The sequence below is a fragment of the Oryza sativa genome, chromosome 6, assembly GCF_034140825.1.
Source record: "Oryza sativa Japonica Group chromosome 6, ASM3414082v1".
Classification (NCBI taxonomy): Eukaryota; Viridiplantae; Streptophyta; class Magnoliopsida; order Poales; family Poaceae; genus Oryza; species Oryza sativa.
Genome location: NC_089040.1, coordinates 29,646,850 through 29,664,187, shown reverse-complemented (window position 1 = coordinate 29,664,187; position 17,338 = coordinate 29,646,850). Strand labels below are relative to the sequence as shown.

General features: G+C 42.2%; 1 protein-coding gene and 1 long non-coding RNA gene across 2 annotated transcripts; one reads left to right on the top strand and one right to left on the bottom strand.

Annotated features, from left to right (window-relative positions):
* Nucleotides 1-8: 8 nt before the first annotated feature.
* Nucleotides 9-8,503, top strand: LOC4341902 (probable cadmium/zinc-transporting ATPase HMA1, chloroplastic). The gene is made up of 13 exons (XM_015788227.3): nt 9-626; nt 1,271-1,421; nt 1,645-1,829; nt 2,036-2,182; nt 2,820-3,015; nt 3,258-3,370; nt 3,792-4,033; nt 4,613-4,718; nt 4,906-5,070; nt 5,679-5,895; nt 7,032-7,219; nt 7,314-7,400; nt 8,153-8,503. Exons 1-13 carry the CDS (start codon nt 135-137, stop codon nt 8,330-8,332), a joined length of 2,469 nt encoding a protein of 822 aa, XP_015643713.1. The 5' UTR covers nt 9-134; the 3' UTR covers nt 8,333-8,503.
* Nucleotides 6,359-7,032, bottom strand: LOC107281431 (uncharacterized). The gene is made up of 2 exons (XR_001546934.2): nt 6,677-7,032; nt 6,359-6,486 (listed from the first exon to the last, which is right to left on the bottom strand). It is a non-coding gene; the product is annotated as an uncharacterized lncRNA (long non-coding RNA).
* Nucleotides 8,504-17,338: the final 8,835 nt, after the last annotated feature.

Genomic DNA, 17,338 nt, shown 5'->3' with positions numbered 1-17,338 from the left:
CACGGCCTCCCCCCGCCTGCCTCGCCGCCGCAGCCGCCTCCCGCCCGCCGCAGCCGACGCCACGCGCGCGATCTCCCCCCCTCCCCCCCCCCCACCTTCCACCGTTCCACGCCTCGCCGCCGACCCGTTCGGCGATGCAGCTCCTCACCGCCGCCTCCGCCTCCGCCTCCTCCGCCGCGGCGTCGCCGCCCTCCGCGCACCTCCTCCGCCTCTCGCGGCCCCCTCCCTTCCCCCACCTCCGCCGCCGCTGCGCTCCCCACCTCCCTTCCAAACCCCTCAACCTAGCCGCTAGGTCCCCTCTCCTCCTCGCGCGTCGCTCCTTGCCCTTCGCCCCCCGCGCCCACGGCGATCACCACCACGGCCACCACCACCACCACCATGGCCACGGGCACAGTCATCATCATGGGCCGGAGGTGCACGGGAGTGGCGGGGGCGCGGCGGTCATGCGGGTGGCGAAGGCGATCGGTTGGGCGGACGTCGCCGACGCGCTGCGGGAGCACCTGCAACTCTGCTGCATCTCCCTCGGCCTCCTCCTGATTGCCGCCGCCTGCCCGCACATCCCGGTGCTCAACTCCGTCAGGCGTCTGCAGGATGCGCTAATCGCCGTAGCCTTCCCACTTGTCGGGGTAATTTCATGGGCTCTGCTCTTTTGTTGACCTTAAGTTCGGATTAGGAATAACCAGGAGCAATTTATAACTTGAAGTTGCAAAAGTAGTTCACGTGCTTGTGTCAAATTGTTACGTATTCGTAATGCTGATTTATTGTCTGAAAGTTGGAACCATAGGAGTGGGTTTGCAGTAAGTATCAAGCATATTCTCAGGATTTTTATCGATCACAGAAGCTTATGGAATACATTTCATGAAACTGAGTTTTATCATTTGAAATTTTACTCTTAAGATGTTTATTATTGCAAGTTCCTATTCACTTGGTACTCCTGAGCCCTGAGGTGCTTGTTCAAGTTCAAGGTAATAAAATCAATCAGTGTTGATTTTCACCAAAAGCTTCTGCTATGACACCTGTGTTACTTTTGTACTGGTTCAAGGCTTTGAGCGTGGTATCTCATCAAGCACATGTGCCAAGATTAGCACTAGAACAACATAATAGATACTTTGAACATTCAAAATTAAATACTGAGAAATTTGTGCCAGTTGTGATTTAGGGAGGGCAAGAAACTCTTCTATGTTTGTGTTCCTCCTTGACTGAGAACTACTCAACAATTCATGATTTTAGATGGAATACCTGTGTGACACTTTTGCTGTCTACTTTGTAGGTTTCTGCAGCACTTGATGCTCTTGTAAATATTGCAGACGGAAAAATAAATATCCATGTCCTCATGGCCCTGGCAGCATTTGCGTCTATATTCATGGGAAACTCATTGGAGGGCGGTCTGCTTCTTGCAATGTTTAACTTAGCTCATATTGGTAAATGTGTTTGACAGACTTTGAAACATCTTATTTCATCTTTCTCTGAGCAATCAACGGAAGGCTGAGCCAGCCCGTTTTAACCTTCTATTACATCAACAAAATGTCGCACAACACATAGTATTGTAGAGATAAGGGTGACAAACTTTGAAAGTTCTTCATGTTAGCATCTGTTTGTAACTTTGTGTACTCATCGGAAGTTTTCTGTTCTTATTGCTTACAGCTGAAGAACACTTTACAAGCAAGTCAATGATAGATGTGAGGGAACTGAAAGAAAATCATCCAGAATTTGCACTATTATTAGAAACATGTGGAGACCAGTCAGCACAGTTTGCAAATTTATGTTACACCAAGGTTCCTGTGCATGACCTGGAAGTGGGTTCTCATATTTTGGTTAGAGCGGGCGAGGTGTGTTGTTTTATCCAGCTTTTGTGTTCTATAATTCAGTTTTCCTTTGGTAACTTATGTTCTCTTATCGTTCAGGTTTTCTTTTTTCTTTTCCCCCTATCTAAGTGTAACAGTACTTCTTGCATTTTGTTTCATTTGATACTAGTCTTTTATTCTAGATTTTCCAAAATTTTATCTCATCATGGTGCAGTTTTTGTATTCTTTAGGCTGTGCCTGTTGATGGAGAAGTTTACCAAGGTTCATCGACAGTTACTATTGAACACCTTACTGGTGAAACAAAACCTCTGGAAAGGACAGTTGGGGATGCTATACCTGGTGGTGCCAGGAACTTGGAAGGAATGATGATTGTGAAGGTTGCATACCTTCAGTGAAGATAGAACAAATCTCTTCAACTTAGTGCTATTTCTTCATTTTGTCCTCTAGTTAGGGGTGGTAATGGGCTAGGGCCCACGAGCCCTTTCACAACCCACCTTAGCCCTTAAATATTTTTAGCTAAAATATCTATTAAATCTCAGCCCAACCTGTTTTAGACCAAGCCGTTACATTTTGTAGGCTAAAATGTTGGGTCCATTACCACCCCTTCCTCTAGTCCCTGTCTACTTCATTTTTTCTATCCTGGCTTTAATTATTGATTTCTTTGTGTTGAGTACTCAGAAAAATATAATCCTCTTATGGAGTTATGGTCGATGCACTCTTTAGTTGACTTTACATACTCTAGCAAACAATGGCAGATGGGCATATGATTCATGATTCTGTAATATTTTATGAAAAGAGAAGCAGATGCAAGCTAGCTTTAACATTATTAAAAAAAACATTACATTTAATGTTTAGTAGTTACTTGTAACGAATTTGCTATTCTCTGATTCTCTCTCAAGTACAGTGGCAAGTCAGTGCAATAGATTATGATTGTCTTTTCCCCCATAATTTTACCTTGTCATCACATTGCAAGATGATTGTATTCATGCTTCTGTTCAACTATGTTTTCTGTAGGTCACCAAGTCGTGGGAGGATTCAACACTCAACAGAATCGTCCAGTTGACAGAAGAAGGCCAGCTAAACAAGCCCAAATTGCAAAGATGGCTAGATGAGTTTGGAGAGCACTATAGCAGAGTTGTTGTGGTCCTGTCTTTAGTTGTCGCACTTCTGGGACCATTACTCTTTAAGTGGCCCTTTTTTGGCAACTCAGGTATTTTTCTAATGTCACACTATGTGTTGTAGATGTCTTGTCACAGATATAATTGATCAAATCTGACTAGGTCCTTTGATAATTGTAGAATATGCTTTAGGTGGGAGCTATTCTTAATGATCTGGGTACTGAACCAATATGTTTAATTGTAGGAGAAAGAAGTTTGATGATCATGCAATTTGCACTGAACTGATTGATTTGACTATATGATCAAGCTTTCTGTGCACTGACATTTTCTTTAGTTTGTAGGGGCTCAATTTACCGTGGGCTAGGACTTATGGTTGCTGCATCTCCATGTGCATTGGCTGTAGCTCCATTAGCATATGCAACTGCGATCAGTTCTCTTGCAAGCAAGGTATTGTTTGAAAGTTTCCATCGTTTGAGTTCTACTGGCCATTTTTCTTCTTTCCATGCAAGAGAAAGCTTACTCAATTACTAAATTACATGAAGAATCTGGTATTTTTATTCGGAATTTTATTAGTCTACTAGGCTGCTTCTTTTCCTTTGCATTATCTATACTAGAGTTATGTGCACAAATCTTAGAAGAGATCAGGGGATATTAATTGGAATCATTTCTTGAAATGATTATTGCTGCATTGTAACCAATAGCAGGAAGATAGCCATTGTTGCTTTAAGTGCATGCTATGAAACCATGTTATGTTAGCAGTTTTCGCCAAAATATTTTTTAGTTCAATATGGCATGTCTGATGACCTTCTCCAAGAGTCTTCTGCATAGTAAAATTGTTCACAAACCTTTCTTTGGGGGTGATCTGTAGGGAATTTTGTTGAAAGGCGGACATGTGCTGGATGCTCTTTCTGCTTGTCAGTCTATTGCTTTTGACAAGACAGGAACATTAACAACAGGGAAGCTCATGTGCAAAGCTATCGAACCCATTCATGGGCATTCAGATGTGACAAATGATTTTAGTGATCAGGCTTGTTGTACTCCTAACTGTGAAAGTGAAGCTCTAGCTGTTGCTGCAGCTATGGAGAAGGGAACAACTCATCCTATTGGAAGGTGAGAGCATGGACAAAATTCTCATTGTCTGTCTTTTTGCTTATTTGATTTTTTTTATTTACGCTAGATGATGAAGTCATGTAGTAGTATATATTTAATTTTGCATGCTAATTGTAATAATACCATGGTTCATCACTAGTTGACCTCTTTTGATGCCATAACATTGGCATGAAGTATTTGCCAACACTTTGTGCTCATACAAATGGTCTTTGAAGTTTGACCAAAGTCATAGTGGTCCTTAGTGCTATTTTTTTGATAACGTCCTTAGTGCTATTTAACCAGTACCTAATTCATTGTATCTATCAACCTGAGATATGCTTACTTCAGATCAGCTTGATTAAATTGTCAACTTCTTTTTCAACGCTAGGCCTATGCCTGAAGTCTGATGCCACAACTTATTTGAAATCAGGTTTGCTAGGTTGAGACCAATTTTTTTTTTGCCACTATTTTAAGAATTATGTTGAGATTCTTAGGCCACTGTATGATTCTGTTTTTCATTTTTCTAATGTATGTTATGAATTTTGTAGAATGATGGATAATCTGACATACTAACTCACATCCTGATTGCATTATTCACAGGGCAGTTTTAGATCATTCTGTTGGGAAGGACCTCCCACTGGTTGCTGTAGAAAGCTTTGAGTGCTTACCTGGTAGAGGAGTTGTTGCTACTTTGAGCGGTGTAAAGGTAGATTATATAGTATATTCCAATCAGCTTGGTTATCTTGAAAATTGGACATAAAAAAGGGTCATGTAATGCAATGTAGTTTCATAGATTTGAAAACAAACAGCACTAGAATTTGTTTTTTAAATACAAATTATTGAGAAGATTGATCTTTAGTATGTTAGCTTGATACCTCATATATGTGTTACAGGCTGGAAACAATGAAGATGAACTTTCTAAGGCATCAATTGGTTCTGTGGAATACATTTCTTCGCTATACAGATCCAGTGGTGAATCTGAGCAGATAAAAGAGGCTGTAAAAGCTTCTGCATTTGGGCCTGAATTTGTCCAGGCTGCTCTAACAGTGGATAAAAAGGTGAGTTAATTACATTACAATCTTCTCATTTGTCAGCATACTTCTCCCTTTCTAAAATTATTTTTATATTGTTCCACAGTAATCTGTCCAGATGTCTGCTGTAAATATAGGTGTATTATATAATTGCATAAATGCTAAAGTAATTCAACATGGTAGTTTAGGAGCTAAGGTGGATATGCCTTCAGCCTATCAAGTTCAGATGGTTTGCCTTTTTTTTTTTTCTTTCGAGTGAATCTGAGATTAAAAACCAAATGTTCATATGTTTGCTGACTGTAAATTGTAATATGCATTTTTTTTATAGAAAGTGATATATTTCAGTTGGTATCAAAGTGGCTAGGAGATCAATCATGAAATGCAACAGGAGTAAAATTAAATTTTAATAGACAACCAGGAGGTGCTGCTAGTCTTTATTGCTGCATACAAGTTCAAATATCTTGGTCATGTAACATGGAAATACAGACTGTTATTATCTAATGTCACTTCCGTTCACACTTTCATGCTCAGTTTCCTTGCAGATGAACCGTTTGCATTTTTTTTATCACCATTTAGGTTATTTCATAAGTACTCTGCCATGCATTGTCCATCTGCTGATGAAAAATTCATTTCAGGTCACCCTTTTTCACTTTGAGGATGAACCCCGTTCTGGTGTATGTGAAGTTATATCTACCTTAAGAGACAAGGCTAAACTTCGCATCATGATGCTTACGGGAGATCATGAATCAAGTGCTCTAAGAGTTGCTAAAGCTGTTTGTATCGACGAAGTTCACTGCTGTTTAAAGCCAGAGGACAAGTTGAATAAAGTAAAAGCAGTTTCAAGGGAGGGAGGTAGGTCGATATCTTATGACTGCAAATTTTCAGTTAAATGGTTATATGACGGTATTTTTGCTAGTTTTTCAGTTGTTACTTAATTATGAACACATGTACTTTAGATGCTGACCACTTAAAAGGCTGTGTTCGGGAGGCCCGTGCACGGAAACAGGGGTGGACACAACCCGCGCCGGGGGGGGGGGGGTGCAGAGTGGGCTCGGGTACACCCTAGGCCCCTACTGCCACGCACCCCGCTGCATGTGCTCCTGCTAGTTAGCGCCTCCAGCTGTCATGATCTTGGCAAACTTGTAGCTCATGTGCGGCAGGCAAGAGTCCACCAATCCGCTATACTTCGCCGTGTGCATGGAGCCGTGGACACTGGCCTCTAAATTTGAGGCTGGCAAATCAGGCACACGCAAGCTGCACTGCATATTATTTTCTTTTTTACTAGCAGTATTCCCTATACTAATGATAGTATGAATCAACCAATAAAGCACGTTTTAATCATGATAACATGGTGGCAAACACATATAAGAAACATATACATAAATCGATAGTTTTGTGCTAATTTTCACTAGCCCACTCCAAATTTTGATTCTCTGTTCACCACTGCATGGAAACCGGGGTTGCTTATTAGCACATGATTAATTAAATATTACTAAAAAACTCATAAATGGATTAATATGATTTTTACAGCAACTTTTCTATAGATTTTTGCAAAAAAAAAAAATACCGCTTAGTAGTTCAGAAAGCATGTGCGCGGGAAACAAGGAAGCGGAGGTTGGGAATGTGAACTTACGAACACAGTCTAATTGTACTGGCTACATTCTGCTTAATCCCCATCCCTTCTTGCTGCATGACTTGATCAATTGATTCCAATAGTTATCTGTTATTATTTGCATGTAGATATAACCTGTCAGCTGCAACCACAGAAATGTCTATAGAAGTCCATAACTAAACATTCTTCATGTATAATTAAAGAATTAAATATTCGAAGCTTTCTGTGGTCGTACTTTGGATCAGCTGAACTGTGTATCCATCAGAATTTTTGACTTACAGCCATATATTACCTCTTGTGGTATTCATTTCATTATTTGGAGGGAATTATTTTTTTTTTCACTTCCTGGTTATGATTCATGTATACATGATTACAGGTGGAGGTCTAATAATGGTTGGTGATGGCATAAATGATGCACCAGCTCTTGCAGCTGCAACGGTTGGTATAGTTCTAGCCCAGCGTGCCAGTGCAACAGCGGTGGCTGTTGCAGATGTTCTTTTGTTGCAGGATAATATATGTGGGGTGCCATTTTGTATAGCTAAAGCTCGTCAAACAACTTCTTTGGTATTGTTTCTTGGGAGGCTTCATTCTAAAACATTTCTAACTATAGATACAATATATATTACTGGTTCTTATACTTTGTGATTCATCCTCACAGGTCAAGCAAAGTGTAGCTCTTGCATTGTCTTGTATTGTTTTTGCGGCACTTCCTTCTGTTTTGGGATTTCTTCCTCTTTGGTTGACGGTAAGTTAACTCTTGCTATCATCGGTTGTCACTGCATTTATGTTTCTAATAATTACAAATTTGACTTTTGCTTTAGTAATGACCTAAGTCTAGTGAAATTATTTATGACATGTTATGAACTCAAATTGTCGGGTTAACAAGAATAGTAAAAGGTAATCTAAAAAAAAAAGGTAAAAGGCTACTTTTGATGTTGTTAGACGAGCATCATTACCTGCAATGCTACTCCTGGAGATAATTTTGTAGATTTGTTTGGAATATTGGAAAGCAGCTGTCCAGTAATGTAATGTGAGTTTATGCACAATTATAAGCTTAACTGATATAAATATCTTAAGGTTGGACTCAACATATGAACCAGACTTTCTAGAATTGGCTGGTAATCTATCCAGTAGAGCATTTAATTTCATTAGGCGTGTGGGATGCGTTTAGTTTGAATATAGCACTACTTGGTTTTAGTTCTCCCAAATCCACTCCTTGCCTATATCACAACGGAGCTTAGTAAAACAGATAAATAATTATTAACTGCTTATTGGTGGCCAATATTCTTACCATGTGTGACGACTCTGAGGATGGTTGCATTGGAAACGAGAAAGTACTGATTAAATTTCGATGGAGATATGAAAAATAATATTGATTACTTCGAGCCTTCAAGTTACTTGTGCTTGTCCACTGAAGTTCCATAGTATATTTTCATATTGCTTTTTGTTCTTTCGTAAATTGTTTCTGCAAAATTCTTACTTTCGTGCAAATTTTAGGTGCTGCTTCACGAGGGAGGAACTCTTCTCGTTTGCTTGAACTCAATACGAGCACTCAACAGTCCGACATGGTCTTGGGTAGATGATATTCGGCAACTCATTAATAGCCTAAGAAAGTACATCTCGTCAAAGTTACAGAGTACTTCGTCAAACTATGTAGTTGATGCTGTTCCGTTGTAGATATTATGTACAGCAACAGTTTTCTGTCAGCTTTGTATGTATGGTACTGTTGGAATTTTGACGAGGAGTTCTAAGTTGTAACCAAATTTTTGTAGGATGTACATGTACTCGTATCACTATCGTGTAAAGAATTTTTTTTCAAGTTCTAACCTAGTTGTGGTACTTAGTTTATACTGAGTTGTTCCCTTCTCCGTTCCAAAGTTAAAATTTGCGATGGTAAAAAACTTCTAATTGATGGTCTATTCCTCTCTTGAGAGGGCATATCTCCTCATTTTTGTATGTTGTCAAAAAAACCTCTTTTTTTAAAAAAAAAATTAACAAGATAGAATATATCACTTTACAAATCTAAAATTTTAAAGGACGTGACTAACAGCTACCATTGTCTTATCCAGAGACCATTCCGTCCAGTATATATACCCATTCAACTTAAAAAACAATAGTGTGTGTCTTTTTTAAACCGCTTTAATAACTTATATATTTTAAATCACATATTGTTTTTTAAGACCTGTTTGCATAATTGTACTCTACTTAAAATATGTGATAAAACGAGATTCATATTAAGTATATTCAAACATTTTATTAATTTAAAAGTAATTTATTACATGTTAGGAAGTAATTTCCATGTTATCAGGAAGTAACTTTACATCTTATACATGATTACTTCTCATTAGTTACTCCATCAATGTTATTTACAATCTATCAAAGGTTTTATCTTCTTTTCTCATACTACATCTTTACCTATTATATAAGATGTTTTTGCCAAAGATTTTCGTACGTCGGCCCCAAATTAGAAACAGCGCAAAAAAGCGAAAAAAATCGGATCGGAGACCGAAAAAAATCGGATCGGAGGTGGAAAAGAAAAGGGGAGCAGCCGAGCACCCCCCAACCCTCGCTTTGCTTCTCCAAATCCCAAATCATCACATCGCAATCCAACACAAAAACAAAATCCCAATCGGAATCATCACAAAATATCAACGAGACAAAATATCAACACAAGAAGATGAGGAGAGGAGAGGGAAGGTCGAGCCGGAGGCGCCGCTGCTCCTCGCCGAACCACCACCTCGCCGCCTCGCTGCCGTGGAGGTGCCAAGCTCGGGAGCTAGATCCTGAGCCGCCGCTGCCACCGGGGAGCCGTCGACGCGTCGTTGCGCTGGGGAGCTGCCGCGCCGCCGCGTCGCCGCTACGCCGGAGATCAACCGCGCCGCCATGGAGCCGCTGACTTGCCGCGCCGTCGGGAGCCGCCGACCCACCGGATCTTGAGAGGAGGGGGGCGGCGGCGGCACCCCGACGAGGAGGAAAGGGAGCGCCGGTGGGGGGTGAGGGAGAGCGCCGGTGGGGGAGAGGAAGCGACGCCACTGCGCCACGCGGTGGGGAGAGGAGAGGCGAGGGGAGGGTGGGAGGCGCGGCGGCCCGTGGTAGGGGGAGAGGGGAGGGGTTAGGGTTAGGGTTTTATAAATTTGGAACCAATCCAAACCGTCCATCAAATGGATGGCTCAGATTGATCCCAAGTTGGGCCGTCACGGGCTGCATGCGCGCGATCCGCACAGGAAAGAATAAGTTCACTTTAGGTCCCTTATCTTTACATCGAGTTTAAATCACATCCCTAAACCGCAAATATTTTAAGTATTTTCTATTTTGAAAAATAGCATTAGTACCATTTTAGTTGTTTAAAATTACTGAAAAATTATGAAAGTTTTTATTACTTCCATCCTCGGGCCGTAGCATAGCTGGGCCGCGGGCGCTTCACAGGCTATGCGCGCAAATGAACTTTCTTTCTTTAGGAATATATTTTCTTAAAGTGTTCATAACACGAAAAACTGGACCCTAATCAGCTAATATCTTATAATTGTTATAATTTCAGTTTACCCGTTGCAACGCACGGGCATTTTTTCTAGTGAAAAACAAAAGTGAAAGGGAAAAAAATAATCAATGCTTAAAACGGATTTATAGAAAAGTTACTTCTAAACCATGCAAAAGTTACTTTTAAAAATTGTTGAACTTACTTGTGCTAATCTGTATTGATTAAATTTAATTTATAGAGAGAGTCATATTTTTATCCCTGCAACGGATTTACTTCTAATGTCGTGGCAAAGTTACTTTCTTTTTGTTTTAAGTTACTTTTATAATATATGTAACTTACTTTTAGACTTTATTGAATTTACTTTTATATGTATAAGAAGTAATTTAGTGAAATCTAAAAGTAATTTGGATATATTATAAAAGTGATTGTATTTTCCCATTAAAATATACTCACATGAGATCTTGTAAACAATATTTAATTGTTACGAACACAACGGTATAATCGTATCATAGATCGGATGAGTAGTTTAAGTGAAAATTTTATTTGAAACATAGATGGTTCCTATTATAGATGGCCATATGGCCCAAGGCCCACGGCCCGGCCCGAAGCACGCAATTTTGGCCCGGCCCAAGCACGGCACGGCCCGACTAGGGTTGTGCCTGTGCTGGCCCGACCCGACAGCCGGGCCGTGCCTAGGCTGCACCCTCAGCACGGTGGGCTAGCCCGGCACGGCCCAATCAAATAAAAAAAATATAGGGATGCAAAATCTATATCTATATCTATATCTATATCTATCTATACCTAACTAAAAAATACGCTAAGGCTTCCGTGAAAAATTTCGTCCGTCATCCGCTTTATCCGCACGAGCGATCGATTCCATTAATTTTCATCCGTGCGTGTAGGGCAGGGCTCCGATTGATGTGGGCTCACTAACCGAAAAATATTCATACTGTATAGCAACACATTATGGCACAACCATCCATGTTCTCAGTTGGTTAGGTGATGATACTTGTGGCCCAAAGGTTTGGAGTTTGACTCTCATCACCCCTCAGATTTATGCTGCTTATCCTCTCTAATTTTTTCTTTTTCTCTCCAAAGCAGATTATATTTTATCAATAGTACACCCATATTTTGAAATTCATATTAAACCAGCAATATATGTAATTTACTATTGTGTTTTTCTACACTTTATCATCTCCTCTTATTATTATTATTTTTGAAAAGTATGTCCATATAATTTTTTCTTTTTCTCTCCAAAGCAGATTATATTTTTTTTCAAAAGTACACCCATATTTTGAAATTCATATTAAACTAGCAATATATGTAATTTACTATTGTGTTTTTCTACACTTTATCACCTCCTCTTATTATTATTTTTTTTGAAAAGTATGTCCATATGTTTGAAATTAATACTAAACCAGAAACATATGTAATTTCCTACCGTGTTTTTCTACACTTTATCACTAATGATGCTTATCCTCTCCAATTTTTTTCTCTCCTAAACTGATTATATTTTTTAAAAGTACATCCATATGTTTGAAAATTCATATTAAATTTCCTACTATGTTTTTATACATTTTATCACCTCCTCTTATTAAGAAAATGCCCGTGCGTTGCAACGGGTTGTAAATAACATTCATTGAAATAAATTAAAATCCTAAACTACATATCACAATTGGGTAGAAATGATGAAAAATTTAACATTTTTTTGCTGGTATTTTGGTACGTCACCCGTATTGGAGTCAGTTTTTTAGTCCGTTCGCTTTTGAAAATACAGATCCGTGTTTGAGTCAGATTTTAAATTCGTTTGCTTAAAAATATTAAAGATGTCGTATAAGAAATCCCTTTTAAAAAACTCGCATGCTAACTTAAGATGAAAGTCATACTCTTAATTGCAGTTCATGATTATATTAAAAAATATCTAAGCGAATTCCAAAGTAAAATTCATACTAGCTAAACCGTATAACAATAGTAAGATTAAAATAACATTCACCCGTGGCAACGCACGGGCATATTTTCTAGTACCTAATTAAAAAATACATAAAGCTTCCGTGATTTTCTTTTGTCCGTCATCGTTCGCGTAATCAAGCGCGCGTAATCGGGCGTAAGATACCGTGTCATCGGGCGTACGATGTGGTAACAAATCCGTGTGTCAGGCTGACTGGGCCCGGCGCACAAGGCCCATGATGCATGCGTTACACAATTAGCCAGGCCGACTGGGCCGGCGCACAAGGCTCATGATGCACGTGCTAACTCTGAGTAGTTAAATAGATGCAAGAGTAAGTCATGAATGTACAAGGAATCAGGAATACCACGTTGATTCCATGACCAACTTGGATATAAACATCTTATCCTATTTAAAAACTTGAAAATGCAAATAAGACTCACATATACACAAGAACTTTTTTTTTTCAAACTGAGCACTCTCCAGCTTGACGCTACAGTACAAATTACTCCATGCTTATGATGAGTGCAAGTAATTCTTTAGCCATAAATAAATCTTAAAAGATTCGTATTTTTCCAATCGTCACATCTTTTCACCCCACGTATTTTTTCGTCCGTAACCCCTTTTTTTTTTGTTTGTCATCGCGTCCTTTTCATACCGCAAAAAACATGAAAAAAAAGTCCGATTCAATTTATCAACATGAAAAAAAGTAAAATCCGATTCAATCTAAAAAAATTCCACCGCACGTGCGATCGATCCCGCTTCAATCCTTCTCTGATGGCAATAAACGAGTCCATATCAAATTCAAGAACACAAGAGAAAACATCGATGCCGGAAAGGGAGGGTGCCACTGTCGACGCCGAACCGCCACCGCCGTCACATGGATGCCGGGCCGCCGGCTGCTCCCTACCCACTGGATCCGGTGGAGGGGGCCGCCGGGACACCGGGCAGCCACCGCCTCACCTCCTGGATCCAGCGGAGGGGAGAGCGCCGCCCGCCACCATCGAGCCCTCCCGTGGCCCCATGACGAGGGAGAGGAGGCGAGAGCGGAGAGGTGCCGCCAACGCTTCACAGAGAATGAAACAAAAAAAAAGGGGCGAAATTTCCTAACCTCCCCACCGCCGGTCGTCGCAGACACCGCGCGGGAGTCCACTGCCGCCGCCGGCCGTCGCCGACGTGAGCGGGCAGTACTCCGCTGCCACCGGCCGTAGTGGATGTCGCCGCGGGGAGACAACGGGGGAGGGGCGCTGGGGCAAGGCCACTCGACGGCGGCGCCCTCACCCTCGGGTGAGTGCTCGCGTCGGTGAGGGGGCATGCGCCGGCGCCGCCGCTGAGCGCCGCAGCTCTGTCGGTGGCCGGGGAGGGGGGGGGGGGCGGGTTTGTCCCTCCGATCTCGATGGCCGGCCGGCCGATCGAAGCCCTAGAGATCGGACGACTAGCGTTGGCCGAGCCGAATTCAGCCCAAGAGGGAGGCGCACGACACCCACTTTCCCGGCCCAGGCTCAAGTTGAGGCGTGGGAAAGGGGGAGGTGGTGTGCCCGCGCGCGCTTAAACGCTGTGGGCCGGCCGAAGGAAGTCCAGTTTAGGTCCCTCGGGCGGCCGAAGAAAAAGAAGTTTATTTCTAGCAAAATGCCCGTGCTTCGCTACGGTGTATTAAAACTAAAAAATATTTGTTTTTAACCGAAGTTATTTTCACACTGTTTTGGTACTTTGGCTCGCTGGAAAAAGTCTCGAATGAGAGGTGATGCCGCTTTTTTTTCTTTTTTTTAGCTAATTAAAATATTCGTATTTTTCCTTTCGTCACCTCGTCTGTGCGGTGATTTTTCGTCCGCCTCCCCCCCCCCAAAAAAATCCCAATCGGAATTCCATCGCACAATCACCCCTCGCCGCCCGGCCGTCCGATCGAAACCCTAAGATCGGATGGTCGGCATTGGATGGACCGAACCCGGCCCAAGTGGAGGCGTGCGCGGGGCTGCTTCCCCGGCCCAGGCCCAGGTTGCGGCCCGGGGAGGTGGGGAGCCCCACACGTGTACATAAGAGGCTGTGGGCCGACTGACCAGGCTGGGAAAAAGTCTGTTCTAGGTCCCTCAGCAACACTTTTTTGTTACTGTACATACTCCGTAATCACCCGGTGCAACGCACGGGCACTTTTGCTAGTATACTTAAATAATCGTATAAGGCAAGTGTAAGTTCAAGTGTCTTAATTTGGTTTTGGTGATTAATGACAAATCTAATTATATGAGACTAACGTTTTTATGAGCCTTTCTTTGACTAGTCTCATTTGGATATGAAAGTAAAAATGATGAGAGAGAGAAAAGATTGAAAGATCTTGGATTAAACAATTCGTGTAATTGTTACTTTGGTGATAGATGATAAACCGAAGTTTATGGGATTAACCTCTCTTTTGCATAAGTTGTCTACTAGGTTATTTCCCGATAATGAGATGTGGAAGACATGTATTCTTTTGTGATGGACCTTAATCATGACAAGGATGAAATGCATGGAGATAAAACGATATGTACCACTTCTTATCTTCTACTTTTTGATAGGTTCATATATATGATTTCCATGTTATTGATATATAAGTGTGAGACTAATGTTTACTCGAATGTTATCTTATTTAGTCTCATTTACATTGAGAACATGGAGATTATGAAGGTATATGTTTTATGTTGGTCTACATCATTACTACATATGCCTTCTCTATATGTATAGGATAAACCCCCATTGGTCATTCTCTAATTATGCATACACTTGCATCTCTTGTATATTTATTTGTATGCATATATTTAGGGGGAGCAAATCCTATACATTTATTGTGCATGTTCTAGATCCATGTTGTTCACCTATTATTTATATCGGATCTTTGCACTTGAGCTTGCATACGAGTATATGACACTTGTGATGTTAATGAATACTCAACAAACATATCCATATCTTTCATATGCAACCGGTTGGTCATCAAGTGAAGGATGACAACCGATTTGTTGAGACTAATGTTCTCCTTTGAGGTGTGAAAAGGAATAGGTCCCACTACGATGAGGCTAATGAATGACACCATGGGTTAGTGGTCACCAAGCCAAGGACATCGTCATGTTGGCAAGAATGAAGTCAAGCTTGTGATGAGAATAAAGTCTTGACAAAGGATGGACAAGACCTCGGCATAAACATGGTTCAACCGGATGATCACAAGTGTTGATCTCGGCTCAAGCTTGACCCCAAGATGGATGGCGCAAGGAAAAGGTATAATGTAGCTATGAATGTTTTCTTAGTCTTTTCCCGGTCTTGGTGTTTGGTGTAGACCGGATTTGCTAGATAGGCGCCGTACTATCAAGAGGGGTCTATGAAGCGAGCTTGTGGATGATCTTGTGCCATATTAGTTCATATGCATGTAGGTGCATTTTGTGGGCTTGTCTAACCAAGTGTGATGAGTTTTCTCAAGTCCTAAACCAAGAGAGAAGTGGGCATGTCCAATAGGAGTGAGTGACATCTTGTGGGTATGTCCGGTGGATATCCTTTGGAGTGTGAGCCCTTTATCCTTGATTTAAGTTGTGTTTCTTGGATGGATTTTTCATGGGTTGGATGGCCCTTTGAATAATCTTTCCATAGAGTCCAAGAACGCCAAATTCCGAGACCCGAGTCAAGAGATATCGCCGTTTTACTAACGGTCGGTTGAGGTGAAAAGTGACATGCGGTCTGACCGTGGGCCTTAGGCCGGTCTGACCGGGTCTGTTAGCCGGTCTGACCGGCATGGTAAGGCCGGTCTGACCGGTCCCACTGGTCTGTTGCACTGATCTGGTTTTTGGTGGCGATACAGAGCCGCCAGAGCCGCAACCGGTCAGACCGAGCCAACGGCGGTCTGACCGAACCGTGGATAGTCTGACCGGCCACTACACTGCGGTCAGACCGGCCAGGTTGAGTGGGCTCAATGATTGCCCTGTAACGGCTAGTTTTCTAGCCGTTACAAAGTAGTCCGGTCTGACCGGCCTCACAACGGCGGTCTGACCGGCAGAGCACAAAGTTGAGGATTTCGGTTCCAACGGCTAGTTTTGGTGGTTGGGGGTATATATACCCACTCCCCAGTAGCAAGGGTAAGGTTTTGGCACTCCATTGCATTATCTTGAACCCTTGCAAGAGCTCTCACACCCTTGTGCACTTAGTTTATCTAGTGAGGAGTTAGAGAGTGAGTTAAGTCAATCCAAGTGCATTGCTTCATTGTTATAGCTAGTGTGGCACTTGATCATCCTCGGCAAGCATCCTAGACTTGTTACTCTTGGAGGTTGCCGCCTCCTAGATGGCTTGTGGAGGTGTTGCCTGGTGACCTCTTCGAGGAGATTGTGGAGTAGGCCCGGCACCGTTTATGAGTGGTTTGGAGTTCACCACCTTCGGAGTGAAGGAAGAACTACCCCGAGTGATCGAGGCTTGGGTAGTCCTCTCCGTGGGCCGGCTCCCGCCTTGCCCACCCCTTGACGAAGGGGGCGTGCGGTGGCTTCGTGGTTGAGCGGTGGAGTTGGGCTCGCCTCAACAGGGATTGGAAACCGGCGAGTTTCCGAACCTCGGTGAAAAATTCCTTGTCTCTTGTCTCATTTATTTGTTGCATTTACATTTGTGCTATTTACATTCATAGAGACATATTTGAGCCCATATCACTTAGGTTTGCAAAACTTAACTTAGTTGCTTAGTTAACCTTGTACCTCACCTTGCCTAGCAACTTAGGTTAGTTTTGTTTAAGTGCCATTAAGTTTTAAAACTGCCTATTCACCCCCCCTCTAGTCGGCCTCCTTGATCCTACAGCAATGCCCAAGACAAGAGCTATACGAAATAGACTTATTTTCCAGCCATTTAAACACAGCCCACAGAGTTGAGGGGACCAAAAATAGACTTTTTTCTATGAGGAAGCACGATGGGCCATCGTGCCTTTGGGCCGGCCCAAGTAGTATTGGGCCGTGCTTGGGCCGTGTATGTCGCCCATGGGCTAGCACGGCATGGCCCGGTGTGTCGGTTGGGCCATGCCGACCCGACAAGCCTCGGCCTAGGCACGGCAGGGATTGGGCCGTGCCGTGCCGGTCGGCCCAGATGGCCATCTATAGTTCTTATTTGCTTGATGAACTAGTAGTATATTTTTAATAGAGTAATAGGTTCAGTAGTGTCGTGCTGTAAGACTAAACCGAGAGGCTTCTTGGTTTAGATTTTGACAGTTTTAAATTCAACCCACATAAATAGAAAAAAAAATACTTCCTCCGTTTCATATTATAAGACT

Coding starts and splice junctions, on each gene's coding strand:
- LOC4341902 (XM_015788227.3), top strand. CDS start 135: ATGCAGCTCCTCACCGCCGCCTCCGCCTCCGCCTCCTCCGCCGCGGCG. Junction 4,034..4,612: donor ACAACTCATCCTATTGGAAG/GTGAGAGCATGG, acceptor CATTATTCACAG/GGCAGTTTTAGATCATTCTG. Junction 5,896..7,031: donor AGCAGTTTCAAGGGAGGGAG/GTAGGTCGATAT, acceptor ACATGATTACAG/GTGGAGGTCTAATAATGGTT.